Genomic DNA, 21365 nt, shown 5'->3' with positions numbered 1-21365 from the left:
TGAGTTAGACCAGTGGTTCTCAACCTCGGTCCACAAGTACTCCCAACAGTTCGTGTTTTCCAGGTCACCAAGCAGTTGAACAGGTGTATTCATTACTCACTGACACATTTTAAAAGACTCACAGGTGGAGCTAATTATTTCACTTGCAATCCTGTGAGGAGACCTGGAAAATATGAACTGTTGGGGGTACTTGAGGACCAAGGTTGAGAACCACTGGGTTAAACCACTATTTTTTCCCCCATAAATGTCCTCATCAGCACACACGCGTTTCACCACCATTCATATACTATAAAAACAAAGCAAGCACTTATGCCTTATGAGTGAAAGCTTCCAGCCCATTGCAAGCAAGAAACTTTACTCACCAAAACGACTTGGTGGAGGACATTGGACATGCTTTATTTTCATTTTTTTCACAATTTATTAAAATATTTCACATATACAAAACAAGTACAGATTGCTGAGAGAATGATGTATCTTTAAGCCCAATTGAGATGATCGTTTTGAGATACTGCAAAAACACAGTGAACACCAGATTGAAAGCAAAGGCCTGAGATTCCATGTGCTGTTTGATTTGGAAATGTTTCCTCTCCACAAAACCACAATACAACTTTAGATGGAAAACTGAGTATTACACTTTTTTAGCACCATTTAATTTTGTTCAAGTACCTCAATTAGCACCACTGAGAAACCGCCTCCTTTTCTGAACGCCATTTTTATTTGATTACTCGCTGGCGAGGTGAAGACACTTGGGAATAAGCGTATATGAGGTAGTTAAAACCTATGGAAGTTGTGGTTTTAAACTTCCTCCATGGAAGGTATTCAAAGGCCACAAATGGTGCAAGCTTTCACGGTTTTTATTTAGATTTTTGGATTTTTTTTATTACAAAAGCTGACATTTTTTTCCCCCACAACTGGTGGTTAAAATCGTGAAAAACTTCCATGTCCTCTCATTGCATACCACAATGCTCCGTATTGATTTGTCTGTTTTGCCCAGGATTTAAGGACGTAAATGAATGGAAATAAAAAAATGGAAGGAGTCAGCTTTTTTTGTTATTAAAAAAAAAGAAAGGGCAAAGAGAGGATGTTTCTTAAGTTAGTTTTTTGTTTTTGTTTAAATTGTTCATCTATTTGAAACAGACTGGGCCAATGTCCAATCCGAACTCTTGGTCTGCACCACCAATGTCCAAAGGTGCAATGTCCAGGATGGGTAAGCGGGTTGGCTTGTTTGTTCTATATTCGATGACGGTTCTTCCCCATTCACCAGTGTGTTTCTGAAATAAAGGGTGGCATTAATTAATTCCAGTTTATTGGTCTAAGCATAGTAATCAGCTGTACCCTAATGTTAGAGCAAGTATTTATATATTATATTATATTATATATTTATGTCCCTGGAAATATCCCTATTTTTCAATTATGGTCAACTTCCCCATAAATTTCCTCCTCTGCAGTATTCTTAATGTATTCCACATATATGGATCAATCTAATTAGATGTGAGTTGAGAGTTGTATCATGAAACTCGCAGACATTCGCAGGAATGCGCAGACATTCGCAGGAATGCACGCACATGAGAATTCTCCAATCCAATTAAAAATGCCTACTCGCGGTACTCGAATTGCTAATTTTTTATTGTTTACTTTCATAAGAATTTTTTTTTAAATTAAAAACATGAAAAAAGCTGCTTTTGGGTATTTTGAGGTGACTTTAAAATGTAAACAAAAATTATAAGAAGCAATCATTTTAAAAAATACTCTAATTAACTTTAGGGTGCATAAAGCAACAATAAGTTGATTTTGGGGTAATTTGAGGAAATTTTTTGAAACCCCAAAAATGAAATGTAATTATTTGACTAATTAAGCTATTTGGAAACGTTCAATTGCCTAGTTAGTCATGTGGAGGTGTGTGTGTGTGTGGGCGGGGGGAGTCCATGGTCTCTGCATGGTATCACTGCATTCTAACCATCTCACACTCTCAGTAGTGTGCAAATGTAAAAAGGTGAGTTTCAATGCTAGTTTCTAATTGGATAGCAAAATGAATTCGCAATGCAAATTTGCAGGGAAAACAGCAACTCTCATTCTGCAACTTGCACCTATTTGGACTGACACCATTGTGTATTTAGCTCTGGAATTTAGATGTTAATATTTATTGGAGATTAGCTAGTTGACTATAACATTTAAACAAATCGGAGTTGTGAACGGTATCAGCCCATTACTTACCGTGCAGCTGTCCTCAAGGACGCTGAAGGTGAATCTGCTGTTGCCCTCGGCCCTCAGTTCCACATCGTTAGATCCCTGTAGAAGGATGGCCTTCTTCAGGTTGCCAGTATCACCGTCCATATAGGCGATGCTGTTCTTGCAGTGGTAAGTGATGTTCTGAGAGGCATGGTTAGCCAGGAGGCGCATGAAAGCAAGCTGAGTGGCCATGTCCTTGGCGGTGATTCCTTCGTCATTGTATTCAAACTAAGGAAGAAACCGAACATGACATTAACTTAAAATTCTGGACTTACATAGTTTACTTTAATAAATAGGTGTTATTAGCATTGCAATTATTATTTCGCTTCAGATCAGTGATCATGTATCATCTCTTCTGTTACATGTGTGTGAATAGGACCAGAGAACCTACTGTATCCATTCTACAAAAACTGAGTGTACATGGAAGAGCGTGACCATAGCAACAGCAGCCACTAACAGCCAATCAGAGTGTTAGAACGTTGACCGCAGCATGGAGTGTTTCTGCTCAACTCCTACAAGACCATGTTTAAGCGAGTTTGAAGTGGGAGGGGCTTGGGTAAAATATAGCCAATCAGATCTAAACATGAACAGCATCACAGAGTAATGAAGTAAGCGTTCTGTGAATCTGTTGCAGGAAGACTGTACTGCCAAATAATCCTCTATATGAGTTTAGAATGTTATAGAAATAGTTTGTGTTCTCTGGGTTGCCTAGAATATGAGACTACTATGCAGATGAGCCAAACATGAATTACACATCTCAGGTTCCATGTTTGAGGACTAGTTAGAAGATTACAAAGATCATCGCAGGACTAGTTACCTGTGTGCCACCGTTAATGGTTTCTCCGAACCAGACGTGCTTCTTATCGTTGCTAGACATGTACCAGTTCTTCTGTGGAATGTTGTCAGGGTTGGCGTGGATGCAGGTCTCACCAGTGGAGAAGTCACAGAACACTCTGATGGCATCAGAAGTGCTACCTTGGTTGGGGTCAATCCAGTAGAATCCTAGAAAGAAAAATTGTGTTCATGTGATATATATATATATATATATATATATATATATATACAATGTCCTGAAGCCTGGCACTCCCTCCGTTGTTAACATGCCCCGGTGCCCTCAGAATGCTTGAAGGATAATTTGAACAAAAGCTGCGGCACTCGTGGTCTTAGAAAAATGCTTGTATTGAGAAATTTACATAGCGCACCCGCGCCCCACCAACGTTTCGGGGAGTCTAACCCCTTTGTCAAGGTGTAGGTCACCTACACCTTGACAAAGGGGTTAGACTCCCCGAAACGTTGGTGGGGCGCGGGTGCGCTATGTAAATTTCTCAATACAAACATTTTTCTAAGACCACGAGTGCCGCAGCTTTTGTTCAAATTATATATATATATATATATATATATATATATATATACAGTATATAAATAATACATGTTTCTTAATTGCTTATACATTGTAGTAGCTACAATATATGAAAAACCTACCATAACCTAACATAGTATCTAAATAGTATTTAAAATAAATATATATCCTACTAAAAATCAAGTTTTTGTTTTTAGGGAAACAAAAAGTATAGGATACAAGCCTTAGGAGAAAGTATGAAGAAAGAAGGCAATTTGTGGATAGATCTTTCTGATCCTCCAAAAAAAGAGTACAAAGATAATGGAAGGTCAACATATAGACTAAACTTTAGCACCCTAAAATGTACTGTATAACCCTAAATCATATAGTGGTGAAAATAATTTATAATTTATTAATAATAGGGACTAGTAACACAAGAAAAAAAACACAACTTAAAATGCACAACAATATATTTATAACAAAATGTATATATTCTAACAAAAAATATCAAACATTAAAACAGTGATATCAGCTAGAGCAGATTGCAAAGAAGGATGGGTATATAAAAGCAAATTCTCTGACATAGACACAAAAGCTTTCACACATTTAGGTATAGCCGCATCCATATTTTTATAATAAATGACTGTATTTTATATGTAATTATTATTTTTAATATTATGATTATTATTATTATGTACAGTGTCAGAAAGCAAAGGGTTGGACTGTTGAGATTAAGTTCAAGTTTCCCATTATTTTCAGATATGCAATACATTATATTGGGAAGCCCACTCCTGAGGTCCTAAAACCATGGCAGTTGGGGTGTCAGCATTTTGAATGCTGATCCCCAGGGCTACACATTCATCTAAATATAAATATAGCATTATTTTCTTTAAATAAAAGATTTGGTTTGTCAGCAGAAATGTACTCACCACTGCTCCATTCAGGGTGGCTGAGTCTTAAGTCACGGCAGGTACGGGCAGGGTGCTTCTTTGAGCCTTCGGGTGTCAGGATGGTTTCAATTTGGTTATTCAAAGATTTCAGGGTAGAATCAACTTCATAATCTTTGGGTCTGCGGGCAGGCTGGTCAGCTCTGTAGTATTCACCTCCATGGTCACCATGGTCATATCCACCTCCAGAAGTACCAGGATGGCCAGGAGGACCGGGAAGACCAGGGGGACCCTATAAAGTGTAAATGGAGAACATGTTCCCAAACTTCCAAGATGTAAAATAAACCTTCAGGAAAAAGCAAAGTTCTAATATATGTAAGGGAAAATAAATATAGGAGCTCATTATCTCTTGAGGTTAAACCATTGTCCACCATATGAAGTTAGTGTTAAACTTGTAAGTTCTTGATAAGCACCGGTACAAAGAACTTCACAGAACAATTGTTTATAAAAGATACATAAATAGTTTCTACGTTTGTTACTTACGGCGGGACCAGTGAAGCCAGGGGGACCACGAACACCAACGGGGCCAATGGCGCCAGCATGTCCAGAGCGACCCTCTTTGCCTGGTGGACCAGAAGGACCTGCTGGACCCTGAAATGCAAGAATTATTGCTAAATCATGAATACCTCATTAAAAATGCCTAATGCCGCAAATAAATAATAGCAATTACATTTGCATACTTAAAAAATAATAAAATAATGTACATACACGTGGACCGGATGGACCATTTGAACCAGCGGGACCAGTTTCTCCTGGAGTACCCTGGATGTAGAAGACAGAAAATATGCACAATTAATATCTGCTAAATTATGAATATAATAACTACCTACATCTTTCTTGCTTTGACATGGACCTCTAACTTCAACATGCTTTGGTACAATAGAGGCTGACCATAAATGACATTTTTATCTACAGATATACATTAGGATGAAGATTAGTGGTATTGTGCTGCTCAAGTGATTGCTCTGTATCTTATTAAATTAGACTATTGCCGCAGTCTCGCCACATAGCCCTTCTCAGTGCGACAGATCCCGCGCTGCTTGGCCTGCGCTGATGATAGTCTTTTTCACTCCAATGTGCCTTAGTTGCACAAATTAAACAATCCAATCACACGAAACTTGTACATTGGTATGCAAATTAATCTGAATCTGTATAGATAGTGCTATGATGCAGCAACCACACTTTTTTTCCTGAAACTATTTTTGTATAGGGTGAAAAAAATATTGGAGTGCATTCATTTATAATGATTTGTTAGCATGCCGATATTGTATTCTGAAGACTTTTGTACTTACAGCAGGACCGGGCAGACCTTGTAGACCATTATGTCCTTTACCACCATCGCGACCTCTTGCTCCAATAGTACCAGCTTCACCTTTGTCACCACGAGGTCCTTGGGGACCCTAATAAAGATGAAGAGTTGTTAGATAAGTTCAAGGACCATTTTACACTAATAGCCCACACCATCTATGGTGGAAGTGATGACTGTCAATTAGAATTAAACATGATACTTACAGAAGGACCTCTAGCACCAGCGGGACCAACGGAACCAGTATTACCATGAGGGCCCTAAAATACAGAGGAACAATTGTGGGAAATTCTGTAGGAAATCTATTCAATATTATTGCAAACAGACAAATAATTCCCTTTAAGTAGACATGATATCCATTATGTCAAGTAAAATGTTTATATTCTATACCATATTAATAATCTTGGCTCAGTGGTTAAGAGCACTTGCCAGTGAAGACCCAAGTTCAAATCCTATCATGTTACCAAAAATGAACCCATTCAATTGGGTCTGATAAAAATTGGTGTGCAAGTCATATTATCCATATATAACCATTATTATTAATTATTATTATAATTGATTTGTTCAGATAAATATAGAGATGTAAAAAAGACATAATGTCAACTTACAGGCTCACCACGGTTTCCAGATTTACCAGCTTGACCAGTAGTACCAGGAGCACCAGGAAGTCCAGCACCACCAGCTGAGCCAGTGTTACCAGGGTAACCACGTTCTCCCTACAAATTAAACATTTTTACATGTTGTTGGTGAAATGTCCTAGAAGAGATGGTGAGAGGCCGAGAGGCCGACAGCATAGACACAGGCCCTCATTTATGAAGTGCAATGTAGCAGCGACGCATCATAAATTCCTCTATGGTGATGACATACGTCTCAATTTGTGCCGTTTCGCCTAGAATTACTACGACCTTCACCGGATTGTGCAGCAAGAGGTGCCACTTGCTGTAGCGCAGAAGCTGGACAGGGAGAGGGAGCAGACATCAAGGTACAGGCTAGGGGCACTGGTTTGCCTCGTTTTGTGCAAAAGTGAAAAATTTAGATTTCACTTTGTGAAGAAAAGTATATTTAAAGTGAGAAGAATGGGCAGGGGCACAGTGGGCAGGGGTACAATTTTAAGAGCATTTATTGCATTGAGGAAAGGGTGGGGTCTCCAAATAATGGAAGGTAAGCGTGCACCTTGAACTTTAGTGATCCACAGTATGCATCCAGTGAGCTTCATAAATGAGGTCCAGTGTAATGTGCGAGTTGTGATACTTACCTTAGGACCTGCAAGACCATCACGGCCGGGGGGACCATCGTTTCCAGGGTGTCCCTAGAAAAAAGCAATGTTATATTTATTACGTTATAAACTCTGTAAGTACAGAACAAATTCTACACTAAAATTAGAAATTCAAATGCAACTGGATTCAACCTGCATCAGGATAGGTAAACATAATCTCCCATGCATTATTTTGGTTTGGATATACATTTCTGTGAACAGTTGGGTTTAACCACTAGGAAGGATGGAGGACTGGTGGAGAATCTGGAGGAATTCCATTCTTTAAAGAATTAATAGAACCACTATGCCCCAGTGTTTACCCAGTGTTCCCCTATCAGAGTACTAACACAAGAGATGTAATGTGACAGATCATAGGTGGGGTGGAGGATGTATTTTGAGGGTATTGCATTTTGTAGATGAGATTACATATGATAGCAGGGGATACGTTTGGCATTCCGGCGGACGGGATTGAAGGTATAAGCTGTGATATAGGGAACAAGTGCAAATAATTGTGCAGATGGTGGCGGACGAGGAGCAGGGTTTCAGAAATTCCAACTGTAAACAGACATGGAGGCATGAAACTGTCCCATCTGCTCCTTAGTTTGTACATAGGACGATATCATTTAAAGTGCAGCGAAAGCCAACAATGTAATTGGTGGAATATAAAACATAAATATAAAATGCACTGGTTATGTTTGATGCTGACCTGCCACAGCAGTTTTGCTAAAGAGAAAATGTAATGGAGTATTCTACCACTCTCCATCTAGATCAGTATAGGACACACCTACGGCTCTTAGACAAAGGCTAATGCTATGTATCAGTGGGAACAGAATGTTTATCTCTTCCTGTCTCATCCTTCTTGTAGCTCGGGATTTTGTTAGAACTGGTGTAATTTAGTGTCAGTCCATACAGGACAATCAATGCCCAAGGCTGGCTCAGTATGCTGCCTAAAAGACAAAGCATAGATTGTTCTTAATGTACTTACATCACGACCAGCTTCTCCAGCATGACCAACGGGACCAGCAGAGCCAACGGAGCCTGGGGGACCACGTCCACCAGCAGAGCCAGCCAGACCAGAAGGACCAGCTTCACCCTAAACAGTACAGTAAATAAGGAGTTAATTTAACAAGAGTTCATAGATATCCACATATGGTTGTTAGGTATTAAATATCCACACATAAACCCCCTACCCTATTAAACCTGATATGGAATGTCAGAAATTATACCTGTCAGGTACAGTATGGGAGCATCTAACAATCTGGTTGTAGTGTGTAGTTGTAGTACACACACAATAGAAGCCATTTTGTGAGCTGAACCATGAGTCATGTGACTGCAGCCAATCAGCTCACTAGCAATATCACACACTGCCTCACACTCGTGCATTACTCACTACTTGTCACCTGATGAGCTAATTTCTCTTATATATTGGTTTGTGTCACACAATGGCTGCCTCCTTTGTCTGGGCCATGAATTGACTTTAACATAGAGGTAAAGAGGCTTATGCAGAGCGAGTGATATATTTTGTATGCATCTACACTGCCCATGCCCAGTGTGCACACGCATATGCACTAATGCAGATTTGCGTTATTCTGGCAATTTCACCTGCATGCGTCTGGATGGGCACATGGGGTCATTTTAACTTAGACCAAGTGCAATAATTGTGTGCTTATGCAACTGCGAACACGTACAGACTGGGAAAAAGACTCATGCTTGTGTTAGCAAATCAAGTGGCAAACCAGACACACTTGCTACATCCACAGATCGCAATGCACCTTGAGCTCTGTACATGGGTGGAAACACTTTGCTCACTTTTATTTTACATTTTATTTTAATTTATGCCCATTTTGCGACCAACTCTGCTTCAGTCCTAGGGGGAAATGTATCAAACCCCCTCGAGAGAGATAAAGTGAAGGTCTTGCCCAAAGCAAGCAATTTAACTGTCATTTATCTAGCACAGTCTATAAAATGACAGAAGTGATTTGGTTGCTATGGGCAACTTCTCCACATTATCTCTCTTGCAGGTTTGATACATCTTCCCCCTAGTGTGTAGATATCTGCTTTTTGTCTTCCAACCACTTGATAAGTGTCCTTTGATGGGTGTCCTTTGAGTGGTTCTCGAACTCGGTCCTCAGGACGCCAAACAGTTCATGTTTTCCAGGTCACCACGGCAGGTGCACTGTGTATCACCAACTGTCACATTTTAAAAATCTACAGGTGATCTAGAAAACATGAGCTGTGTGGGGTCCTGAGGACTGAGGTTTAGAACTTCTGACTCTAGAAGATTTGGCATACCATGGGCATTATCACATGTCAAACAAATCTGCCTGTATTTTAGCTGTACATTTGTAAGGATTTCTCTAATCTGTGATACTGGCATGAGTAGCACATATGTGGCTGTATCCTTGATTTATTTAAGTTCCTGTTTTCTGACTTTATCGTGCTTTAGCCTCTCAGCTCACGTCTCCATTTAGTACCAGACAGTGTGACTCATTTGTTGCATACTGACCAATCTATTAGCCAATTCTATCCAACACAGCATCCTGGAAGCACAGTAAAATGCACACTACATATAATGTGTCTTTGATTCATCCTTATAAGCTGCCAGTGTGTTTTAATGCATTCTATTGTATATTATTTCATGTGCTTTTAAAAAGAAATAAAAATGATAATGCTTAATGATGTGCTTACATTATTTCCAGCTCCACCAGGAAGACCACGTTCTCCTCTTGAACCAGGTAGACCAACAATACCACGAGAACCGAGAACACCAGAGGGACCAGAAGCACCGGGGGCTCCCTAAAGCCACGAGAGAAACAGCAGATTATTATGAATATTTCCATATTAGATGACCAGAGCGTATAACCCCATAACCAGGGCATGTACGAGCATCTAACCACATAACCGGGGCATATACCAGCATATAACCAGATAACCAGAGCATATATCAGCATATAACCTGATAACTGGAGCATATAACTAAAAAGAGAGTTATACGTTATAATACATACTGTTAGTAGGCCTAATGTAATATGCATAAACTCCTGTTAACAATATATACATGAGTGTTGAGTTCTAATTATGTCATGGAACCCCTCATTAACTTAAAAGTTATAGTATCCTTATAATTTACAGTGGTGGGTATGTTATCACTGTATAATAAATGGAGGCGTCACTTGTTCAAGACACTATTTTATTACAAAGCTCATTTATTATCCAGTAACATTAACTATACCATGTGATCCATTATGGAAAAAAAAATAAGTTCTACTAAAAAAATAAAAAAATAAAAATAAAACTCTGTATAAAAATAAAATATACAACTCTGTAATTACATAGCTGGATTGTCATAGATACAGTGAATTTGTCTACACACTGTTGGATCATGTATGGTTTTACTTTGATAGTAATCACGATGGATCTGTCTGTGTAAATCTCTTGTTCATATGTGACCCCTTCAACTTCAGCTTAAGTTATTATATTGTCACTTACAACATGGCCAGCTTCTCCTGAGGGACCTTTATCTCCAGCAAGACCTTGTGGACCACCGTGACCTTGCTCGCCAGGGCGCCCAACTGGGCCACTGTCACCACGTGGACCTCTTGGACCGTCTTTGCCAGCAGGTCCAGTTAAACCAGAAGGACCGACACCACCCTACAAGAGAGAAATGTAACCTGTAGCTTGAATTGTATTAAGATGTGACAAAGGTGGACGGATAATTTGGAATTCACCTTATAAATATATTTACTTTTTCTATTTTATTCATGTTTAAGGCTCTTATCCAGTAGTATGGCTAGATATTTAAGTAAACATATTGCTGTGACCTTAATATTAAATATATAGCTTTGCTGTGTGTGTAGGAGCACAGCAGGTGTTTTGGATAGGTAAATTATACAGTCCGATAAAAGGACATGGAACCATGGTGAGATTGAGCTATCCCCAATGACGCTAGGAAATTGTCTGCTCTCTATTTGGAGATCCACATTACTTTGCTATTTGTAATTGTATTGGATTTGCTCTAAAGAGCAAAAATCGCTATTTTTCTATCATCTTATATCTGATCGTTGAGAACATTCCAAGAGGCTACTCTGTCTGGTAAGAAAGAGTGCAGTGGCCCTCGCTGATCGTGTGACTATGGTGAGTACATGCCCACATCGCCATTGCTGAAACTGTCTTTTCTGAAGATGCCACTTACATGACACCCCATGGTGTCATGTAAGGTGTTTTTGACGGTGCACCCACTGGGTGTCTTTGATGGTACACCCGCTGGGTTGGCAGAACATGACATCAATCAGTCACTGAGACAGAAGCCCTGCAGATAGATGGATTTGCCCTGTCTAGGCCTAATCAGTGTAGAGAAGGAGTCACAAAACGCACTTACAGATGGACCAGGGGCTCCTACTCTTCCAGCAGCACCAGGGAATCCAGTTGCACCCTGTGGGTGGAAATAAATAGAGGATTTATGAGATATACTGTAAAGCTATAATATTCTGCCAAACGGTAGACAAATCTATTGTATGTCTTCAGATAACAGTTGTGTCGACTTACAGAGGGACCAGAATCACCGCGTGCTCCAACACTTCCGGCAGCACCGTTGGGACCCTACAAAAAGAAATAAAGGGCAGTTAATCTTGGAAAAGTATCTAAGTCACTAATTCCAGTGGTCAACTGAGATATGTCCTGCACTGGATATCTACATCCAGGTCAATTATAAGATGAGAAATCCCATCAGGTTTGGGAAGCGACTAGATGACCAAGACTAGCAAATGTTGTTTGAACACAATGAACAAACGTATCATTACACAGGACCAGTTAATATATTACTCTGAGCAACTTACAGCTGGTCCGTGGGCGCCAGCTGGACCGAGGGCACCAGGTCCACCAAGTTCTCCTTTGGGTCCCTTGGGTCCTCTATCTCCCTTAACTCCAGAATGACCAGCTGCACCCTGTTGACATAACACATAACATTGTTTGCTTACTACATTTTATCACAGTAATTAGAGTGGGTTGATGTTTTTTAATAACAAGAAGTCACATTACTTACAGGAGGTCCAGCAAAACCAGTGGGACCAGCAGGACCAGCTTCACCACGTTCACCCTATAAAAGCAGAAATTATTATTATAGAAAACATAAATCACTGAAATAATGCAAATTATCTGACTAAATAATGAGTTCCACTTACAGGAGCACCACGGGAACCAGCGAGTCCAGAAGGACCAGAGGGACCAGATTCACCCTAAAAAGTAAAAACAAATATTAAGGCAAAAATTTCTTCACAAGACACCGACTGAAATTTTATGCAATGGAGAAAGATCCTTACCCTATCTCCGGGACCACCAGCTGGACCAGGAGCACCAGCAGCACCAGCGGGACCCTATGCAGGACAAATGAAAAATTAAGTGAGGACAACTGACTCGCACACACTTGTAAGCAATATAAACCATAGAAAATAATAAAAGCTAAAGGTTTGGATTTTTGTCTGCCCTTTAAGTGAATGGGAACCACTTCTAACATGTCTAAACTAGGATATAAAAAAATTAACAGAAATGTTGTAGATCAGGACTGGCCAAACTGGTCCTCGAGATCTACCAACAGTTCATGTTTTCTAGGCCTCATGGAGATCTGTAGAATTGTCAGTTAGGAATGAATGCAGCACATTTTATTAGTAATGACTACACCTATGCACCAGCTAGGTGGTCTGGAAAATGTGAACTGTTGATAGATCTCGAGGACTGGTTTGGCCAGCCCTGTTGTAGATGGTAATAAGAAGTTCAATATCCCAAAAATGAGTGGCCATCAAAGCATTGTCTTAAAAATCTCTCTCCTCATGCATTCCACTATAATAAAATTAAATGGGCATTGGAGATTGCAGGTCTGTGATCTTTTGTCGAAAAGCCTATGATCCGGACAGTTTTCAAAAAGTGGCAATAGTGTCATATACATTGATTTCACCACCAAACATTCCCTTTACAGTCACTGTGAGGAGCACCGCCAAGCAGTGTAATTAGAAAAGGAATGCCAATGGCTATGTGGGAAAGGCAGGGGTAAATCTAAAATAAACTTTTCGAGATGGCGCTTTAACTTCTGTACGGCCTTGGGTTATACACGGCCACCTTAGTCCACAATGTTGCTGTTGAGTGATCAGAAGTGTAGATGAAATGTAGATTAATAACCATTTTTCATGGCACCGTTTACATATATTTCCACTGATAACAACACCGACCTGTTTTTCACAATACACAAAAATATACTAACAGGTATAATTTAAGGTACTGTACAATGGAAGACATTATTTTTAAACAAATGGTGTGTTGAAATGTCTGTCACTCACGAGATTTACTTTGAATAGGGCCATACTACCTATAACAATACTGCAGCTGTGGTTTGGAAGCTGCATGGTTTCAACGTAAAAAATAATTAAGTGCAGTGGCAGTTACAGAGGTGGGGCTGCAGCACAGTTCAAAATTCAAATAGGGGAGTCACAGCAACTGCCACCCCAAACACTGCCAAACAGCACCAGCCAGGAGTCACTGGCAGTTGGTGTGGCTCCCCTATTTGAATTTTGGACTGCGCTGCAGCCCCACCTCTTAAGCCACCCCTGCCTTAAGAGGTATCTGATTACTCCCCTATAATGACTGAATGTTTCTCATATGTAATGTCATTACTGGGGAGAGGGCATAGATCTATTTTCCATAGTTTGAATGGTGTATTTTGGAAACAGAATGTAAAACAGAGCCACTAGATGCTATTAAGGACATTTAGGAAATGAAAGTACACGGAAGAGGACAGTTTTACAGTTGCTTATAAAAAGCATATCTGCTAGGGCAAATAGCCGCTAAATTTGAAATCTAAATTATTTCGTCAAGTATAGTATTGTATTGTCATGATAATATCAAAGTTCACGGCTCTGTTTTAGTTACATTTCATAGGATGATTTGCCCTTCATTTTGATGTTTTTCTTTTAATATGACTTATATGACCTTTTGGTATGTTATATGTTTTGTAACATATACTGTAACATGGGGGCGGGATTGATCAAACCTTGGAGAGAGATCAAGTACCAACCAACCAACCAGCTCCTGTCATTTTTCAAACACAGTCTGTAACATGGCAGTTAGATGCTGATTGGCTGGTACTTTATCTCCGTCCACTTTATCTCTCTCCAGGGCTTAGAACATAGGCTCCACAGTCTAACGTGGCAGCTAGGAGCTGATTAGTTAGTACTTTATCGCTCTCCACTTTATCTCTCCAAGCTTTGATAAATCTCCCCAGGACTGAGAGAGAGAGAGATAGATAAATACATTTTTATTATGGGCAAATGCCCTCCATAGTCTGATACAGTGGTTCTCAAACTCAGTCCCCACACAGCTCATGTTTTCCAGGTTACCCAGCAGGTGCACAGGTGTACTCCTTACTCACTGACCCATTTTAAAAGATCCACAGGTGGTGCAAATTATTTCACCTGTGATTCTGTGAGGAGACTTGTAAAACGAACACTGTTTGGGGTCCTGAGGACAGAGTTTGAGAACCTGTGGTCTAATAAATGAAATCAGATATTAGAGAGGTAGGTGGACATTTCTATATATTTCAAACCTATCCTGGATGAAGTAATGATGGTTTAAACGGTACAATAGAGGTTTTCTTTATGCCTATTTTGCAAACTATCTTAGACAACACTTTTGTACAAATTTCTGACTATGGTGCAAAGTATATCTGAGCAATGATCAGAGGTAAGTAAGTGATTCTTTAAAGAATGACTCTTGAGGTTTTTTTAATACAGTATGTATACTTGTCAAAGCAGTAACTTTTTGGCGCAGCAAACTGGAGAAAATTAAAAAAAATCCAATTTTCTTCTTTCAAAAGTCTAAATTAGTTGGTTGATCTAATAAGGCTGAGATTTTTTTTTATATTTCAAGCTTTACAAAACTTTTATGAAAATATTTCTGGCAATTGGTATAAAGGGATGAGTAGCTTCAATTCAGCAGTATGGTAATGCACATCCTTGACTATAGGATGCTGAATATTATTCATTACTAAGAAGGTAATTAGGAAAAAAATGTCTAAATGATAGATTATGAAATTGAGAAAAAAATAATATATTGATGTTGGTAAAACACAATGGAGGCATCAAGAAAAAAGTCACGGTCACAAACATAATCCATTAACAGATCAGAGTAAGAAATACAATGTACTCACACGAGCTCCATCTCTTCCTGGGCTACCATAGTCACCGGTATTGCCATTCTCACCCTAAAGAGCAAAAAAAAAGAAATAAAAAAATCTGAATATTTGCATATCTTGATCATAATTTCATGCAGTGGGTTTTATTCCATAAAGTGGCAAATGCTACAAGACTAGCGCGAGTAAGCCAATAACAGAAAGCTGTCATTGTTGTTTTATGTACTATGTATTTGAACATATATAGAAGATAGATAAATCTGAAGGCCTATACTGATGACACATTATATAGGACGCAATTCATTGTTATCCCTAAACAGAGATTTAAAAGTCCAGCCTAATAAGGACATTTGTCTGGAGCTGCATTCTCTATCGGTCAGTATTGTCCTGCAATGCTGTAATTGCTCATCTTGGAGAGACAGTGGCTGCATGATTATGTATATGTACCAATGAACGATGTTCATCATTTTTGCTGAATTACCTTTTCTCCTTTGGATCCTGGAAGTCCAGCTGTACCTCTTTCTCCGGGGATTCCACCAGGGCCTGGGGGTCCAACACCTCCATTAATGCCAGCAGCACCAGGCTCTCCCTAGAAACAGAAGAGTCATATAATGTTACCTCACAAACCGAAAATCTAAAGACAACATGACTGCCCTTTGCATGAGTACTGTTCCCATTTAGTACTATTGGAACTCAGGGCCAGCTTTACCAATAGGCATCTGCCTAAGGCACCTGGATCTGGGAGGCACCACTGAGTTTTCCTATTACAAAATTAAGGCAGTCTCTGGAAGAAACATCCTTGTGGAAGTTCTAAATTGCACTTTCATCTGAAGGGCTGGGAAGTGGGTATTGGGGGTGGTTGGGGGCAGTAGGCTGAAGTTTTGCCTAGGGTGCCGAGAAACCTTGCATCGGCTCTGTTAGAAATTTACTAACACTCAACTAGTGATGAGTAATATTACTGGGATAACTTATAACTATAGATATGATTATACATATTACTCTTTAAGATATCAGGCAATGCTCTATATACACCATCATCTGAATGTGTGACTGAATGCTGTTGCTAGGTTACTATACTGTAAATGCTACCACACTATGACAAGGATGTTTGATCTTTTGGTAATATATGAGTATTGCCACAGGTTTTATTCCTGCGTGGTAACACTCATTGATAATTCATTATCATTATCTTATAGGTGTGATAACATCTCTTTATCAATGAGTGTTGGCAAATGATGACAGGCATTCTTTCATTATTATATGATATTACAATATGATTGTGAATGAGTATTATGTCATGGTGATAAATGAGTATTACCAAGTAATTATCATTGAGCATTACTACGCGAGGATTATCAATGAGTATTATCTTACAATTGTAAGCATATAATGATAATCTTTGAGTGTTACCACATAATTGCCAGTGAGAAGTATTACATGATGAATTTGAAGTTTAACCAAACAAAAGGGGGTATCCAATTAGCCCAGATGCCGTTTTAGGTGATCAAAACGTCCGGATATCTCAATTAATGACTGATGGTCATTATCACGGTATCCGGTTAGAGGCCGTTTTGATCTGCCGGTATTGGACCCACGATCGCACAAAAACACATGGGATCAGGGATAAGTCCTCAATCCCATGTTTATCGCAACTCTGGCGCACGCTTATCGTGGATTATGCTTCGGGTGCCGGCATCGGGGGGAGGAGCATGCGGCATCAGGGCTAATTGGCCGGCAATTGGATAACCCCCAAAGCGTAGCATTTATACACTAACCAATGAGTAATACCAATAATCAGTGAGTATTATCTCCTGATGGTTTATGATAATTGAGTTTTACCACATGATAATCACTCATTAGCACCATATACATTATTTCAGTTCTTCTATTGTCTTCCCATTATCTTCAGAACATTATTTTAATTGCTGGACCTTGCTTTGGAGCATCCTCAAGTGGCTACCTATTGCCTTCCCCTCTCATCAGCTTATACCATGCTTGACCACTAGGGGCTCCCTATTTATGTAACTCTCTAACCAGCATTACCAGAGTCTCCATAACCTACAATATCTTTAAATGGTCCTCTCCCTCTTCTCCACTTTTACTCTGCTGTGCAGTAGTCATTTACACTTTGCCCATAACCAGCTATATTTGTCATCCCTCATCCTTATGCATCAAGTGCTCCCCACACCCTCACAGTGTAATCTTCTATGGGCAGAGTCATATTTACTGTACATTTTATTTTATAGCATGAATTTATTTCAATCACGATTCCCTCAATGTACACTGCTTCGTAATATGTTAGTACTTTATAAATAATCATTGATAATAATCAAAAAATAATTTAACATGACTACATGTAACAATGCACATTAATAAATTAGTAGCAATTGCTTATGAGAATTATTATATTTAAGGGCATTATTATTTGACTAAATAATGTAATGGTCTGCAATTGATAATATGTGATTATTAATAAGAATTTTACATTTTTACTGTACTACAAGTAATATCAAGCGAGTATTATTTGTTATTACTAGTGGATTAATTCTGCTGAATGACCGTGCCGCCCTAAAAGTAACATACCAGTGTTGTGTCTACTGTGTATTTATATAAGTACATGAGAATGGTAAAAGTACCTTGTTTCCATCAGGACCAGGAGCACCAGATGGTCCGCGAGGTCCAAGAGCTCCATGGGGACCAAGTCCTCCACTCTCGCCGGGAGCACCACGTTCACCCTAAAAAGGAAGTCATTTAATAGTATTAACACCACACTGTGCACAATGATACAGGCAGAACGTTCCAACCAAACACAAGGCTAGATGTCCACAGAGATCTTACAGTTAAACTAATTAAATGAAACACAAAATAATAATGGCTTAATCAAAGGGGACATCCAGAACTTGTGATGGAGTGCTCAAGGACAATAATTTACATACTATTTATCCAAAGTAATACTTACTCTTACTCCAGCAATACCAGAAGGACCAAAGTCACCAGGGCTACCCTAGAGAAAACAAGAAGACGTACTGTTTAAGCTTTTATGAAGTTCACAGAATAAATAAGTTACTAGATTTTGACAGGGAATGTCCTGCATAATACCAGTTTGGACAAACATAGAAGGTTTGGTCAATGTGCATGTGTGATGGACAGCATATGGGGCCTGTATTTAAAACTATGTCCTGGCAATTCCTTTTTTAAAACTGAAAATCTATAACTCTCATAACTAGTTCTTACGCAGTAAAAAACTATTGATGAAACCATGTTACCAGGACAAGTTGGAATAGGCTCCTTACTTAGGAGAAAGTATGAGGCGGAGTTTATGGACTGAGGAATTAGATCACGTAGATTCAAAGGAGCCCTAACATAACCTGTTGTGGTAGAGGCCACTTTTTGATTATCAGATTAACCACATGCTTCCGAAACCGCATGCTTCCCAAAAACGTAGGTCATGCCGGTAGACATCACCATCCAACCTACTACATAGACTAGTGACCACACTGAATTCGGATATCAAAGACTCTAGTAACAGGAACAGACTTTGGGAAGGGCCACACAGGACTCCATGGAGAGCTGCAAGTGGCCCCAGTTGCCAAACATCGATCCACTAAGACCAGTCTGTCACTCTCAATATCTAACAGCTAATTATTACAACCAGCAAACTGCCTACTTACTCTTTCACCGGGTTTGCCAACTTCTCCTGGAGGACCGCCGGGACCTGGCAGACCCTAATAAAACAGAATGTAACTTTATTAGACAAATGCATTTATATTAGAGAACAAATGTACAGTATAGGATATTTTTTAGGGCACTGTTCTATATGTATTCATATACATCATAACTATTTAACAGATTAACACCAAAATAATTTCCAATGCTGATTTATGTTTAGGTCAATTGCAATCTGGAATTTAGCACTTAGTCATAATAAAAAAATTCTGCTCATCAAAATTGTATCTGTGGAAAGTGCGTACACACAGGACACAGCACATTGTGTTGTGACGTGTGTAATACCGTATAGAAACAACGATTAGATTTATGTCTACAATGCTCCTCTGTATTGTGTATTGGTGTCGAAGGAGTCATGTGAAATCTTACCTGGAAACCTGGGGCACCAGATGGACCTTGTTCTCCTTTCTCTCCTTGATTACCCTATGGATCAGTCACAGAGAATATATATTAGATTTCAGGCAAGATGGTTTTTATTACAATACTATTTTAGCACCTCTGTGTCAAAAGTGTATCAACCCCCTATACACAGTGCGGACAGGCCATTCTGTGAGCTGAACTATTACCCATAAGAATGCAGGGTATCAATTTACCAGGGGTCAGCAACAATAATGTCATTGGGTGAATTTCCGATCCGCGTTCTAAAGACCATGCCATAGTTCAGCACACAAAACCGTTTGCCCCAACAGTGTGCAATGGATACTTGCGCTCTCATAATAAATGTTACAATTAGAATTACTTACGGCAAGACCTGGGGGACCTTGTGCACCGTTGTTTCCATCTGGACCAGGAGCTCCCTGGAAACAAACATTAAAAATTACACAATGATTTAAAAGCCAATGAACACATTAGATTTTCATCCCGTTATAAAAAATAAGCTTTACTAGTAGGACACTGAACTTTAACCTGTAATACAATGTACACACTTGGATACTTTAACCTATAAATAAAGAGATATATAGTGGGGCACAAGTGACAATAACATACGTTGATTTATGGCCTTTAAATAATATCCTTAGGAGTGTTTTTTATTGAAGATTTTCACTCACCTAGCTCATCAATTGGCAATAATTAGTAAGCCAGTTACTTCATCTTTCCTATTAAAATTAATATATTGTAGATGATATCTATGCTGCACTCCACTGCACTAAACTCTACCCCATCTGTAAGTATACAAGTCTCTAGTTCCAGGTATCTTCACCAGTCTAAATTAATGTTCTCTACCTACAGCACATGAGCATACATCATACTTACTCTGTTTCCTGCAGAACCTTGGTTTCCTTTTTCTCCATTCTTGCCAGGTTCACCCTAAAAGATGAATAGATCAATAGCATCAACAGAAGTATTGCCAGTGACCAACTTGTGCCTTAGACTGCCAGGTTTGACCCTTATCTAGGGGTCAACTACAGACGTTTCTTTTTGTTTCTGCCCAAGCTGGGCAGCAGGTTTACAGACTGTACTTACATTTGGACCTTTGGGTCCAGGGAATCCAATGCTGCCAGGTTCACCTCTAGCGCCAGCTGGACCAGCAGCACCGGAACGACCCTCAATACCTTGGGGACCCTGGAAGATAAAGCAAAGAGGTTAATTCACAGTACAAAAAGGTTACATGTAATGATATAATTGGCTATAGATTGCAGAGGATATATTTATTAAGAAATGCAACCCTGATTTCAACTAGTGTTTAAGATTTGGTCTGGCTGTAGATAACATAACTACGCCTTAGCCAAAAACTATGGTGACATAAGCTCGGTTCTAACCAGCAGAATAAATATTCCCTCTCTGGATAATATCAATCGTTTTCTCTCATTCCTTCAGTTTATATTAATTTGCTGATGGAAGAAAATTAAATTGACTCAAAAGTGTCAGTTCTACACCTGCCCCTTGTTGGCTGGGCCTGCTATACCTACTGGCAAATTCTAACTGCAAACTCCATAGCAGCCAAGTAAAATGTGCGTGTCTATTATGGTATCCTATGTGTCGTATAGTAAGGCCTTCCCACAACACAACTTTTATTTTCTTGTTGATGCTTTATACAAAATAAAGCTGTGTATTTGGCGTTTTATCTGAGTATTAAATCCAACATTAGAAAATCTAGCCACTAGACAATATTCCTATTGCCATCACCCAATCAATGACTGGTTTAAAAAAACAAAAAACAACAACAAATGCTGAATTATAACAATACTGTACGTGTAAAAGTCCTGTTAAAGAAAACAAGACTTACAGCAGGACCTTCTTTTCCAGCAGGGCCAGTGCTTCCAGAGAAACCAGGAAGACCCTAAAAAATAATATTTGTTTAGCAAAAGTTCCTTTAAACATTAAGTATCAAAATGATGGTTATTTCAACAGTAAATCATTATACTTCATGATATTACAAAATATGA

At 39.2% G+C, this 21365-nt stretch overlaps 1 protein-coding gene across 1 annotated transcript in view; it reads right to left on the bottom strand.

Moving 5' to 3' along the window:
- Nucleotides 1-838: 838 nt before the first annotated feature.
- Nucleotides 839-21365, bottom strand: part of COL1A2 (collagen type I alpha 2 chain) — a 39342-nt gene continuing 18815 nt past the window's right edge. The window contains exons 23-51 of the mRNA XM_063921396.1: nucleotides 21206-21259; nucleotides 20443-20541; nucleotides 20233-20286; nucleotides 19722-19775; nucleotides 19348-19401; nucleotides 18924-18977; nucleotides 18212-18256; nucleotides 17889-17987; nucleotides 15734-15841; nucleotides 15271-15324; nucleotides 12395-12448; nucleotides 12257-12310; nucleotides 12118-12171; nucleotides 11912-12019; nucleotides 11622-11675; nucleotides 11455-11508; nucleotides 10566-10727; nucleotides 9765-9872; nucleotides 8062-8169; nucleotides 7077-7130; nucleotides 6430-6537; nucleotides 6028-6081; nucleotides 5808-5915; nucleotides 5224-5277; nucleotides 4999-5106; nucleotides 4498-4747; nucleotides 3047-3231; nucleotides 2215-2457; nucleotides 839-1271 (exon numbers count right to left, since the gene is read on the bottom strand). Of these exons, the coding sequence (XP_063777466.1) occupies nucleotides 1125-1271; nucleotides 2215-2457; nucleotides 3047-3231; nucleotides 4498-4747; nucleotides 4999-5106; nucleotides 5224-5277; nucleotides 5808-5915; nucleotides 6028-6081; nucleotides 6430-6537; nucleotides 7077-7130; nucleotides 8062-8169; nucleotides 9765-9872; nucleotides 10566-10727; nucleotides 11455-11508; nucleotides 11622-11675; nucleotides 11912-12019; nucleotides 12118-12171; nucleotides 12257-12310; nucleotides 12395-12448; nucleotides 15271-15324; nucleotides 15734-15841; nucleotides 17889-17987; nucleotides 18212-18256; nucleotides 18924-18977; nucleotides 19348-19401; nucleotides 19722-19775; nucleotides 20233-20286; nucleotides 20443-20541; nucleotides 21206-21259 (2742 nt within the window). The 3' untranslated portion in view covers nucleotides 839-1124. The remainder of the gene's footprint in view (nucleotides 1272-2214; nucleotides 2458-3046; nucleotides 3232-4497; nucleotides 4748-4998; nucleotides 5107-5223; nucleotides 5278-5807; nucleotides 5916-6027; nucleotides 6082-6429; nucleotides 6538-7076; nucleotides 7131-8061; nucleotides 8170-9764; nucleotides 9873-10565; nucleotides 10728-11454; nucleotides 11509-11621; nucleotides 11676-11911; nucleotides 12020-12117; nucleotides 12172-12256; nucleotides 12311-12394; nucleotides 12449-15270; nucleotides 15325-15733; nucleotides 15842-17888; nucleotides 17988-18211; nucleotides 18257-18923; nucleotides 18978-19347; nucleotides 19402-19721; nucleotides 19776-20232; nucleotides 20287-20442; nucleotides 20542-21205; nucleotides 21260-21365) is intronic.

The sequence above is a fragment of the Pseudophryne corroboree genome, chromosome 5 (assembly GCF_028390025.1).
Source record: "Pseudophryne corroboree isolate aPseCor3 chromosome 5, aPseCor3.hap2, whole genome shotgun sequence".
In the NCBI taxonomy this organism is placed as follows: domain Eukaryota; kingdom Metazoa; phylum Chordata; class Amphibia; order Anura; family Myobatrachidae; genus Pseudophryne; species Pseudophryne corroboree.
This window is presented reverse-complemented; position numbering and strand designations above follow the sequence as displayed.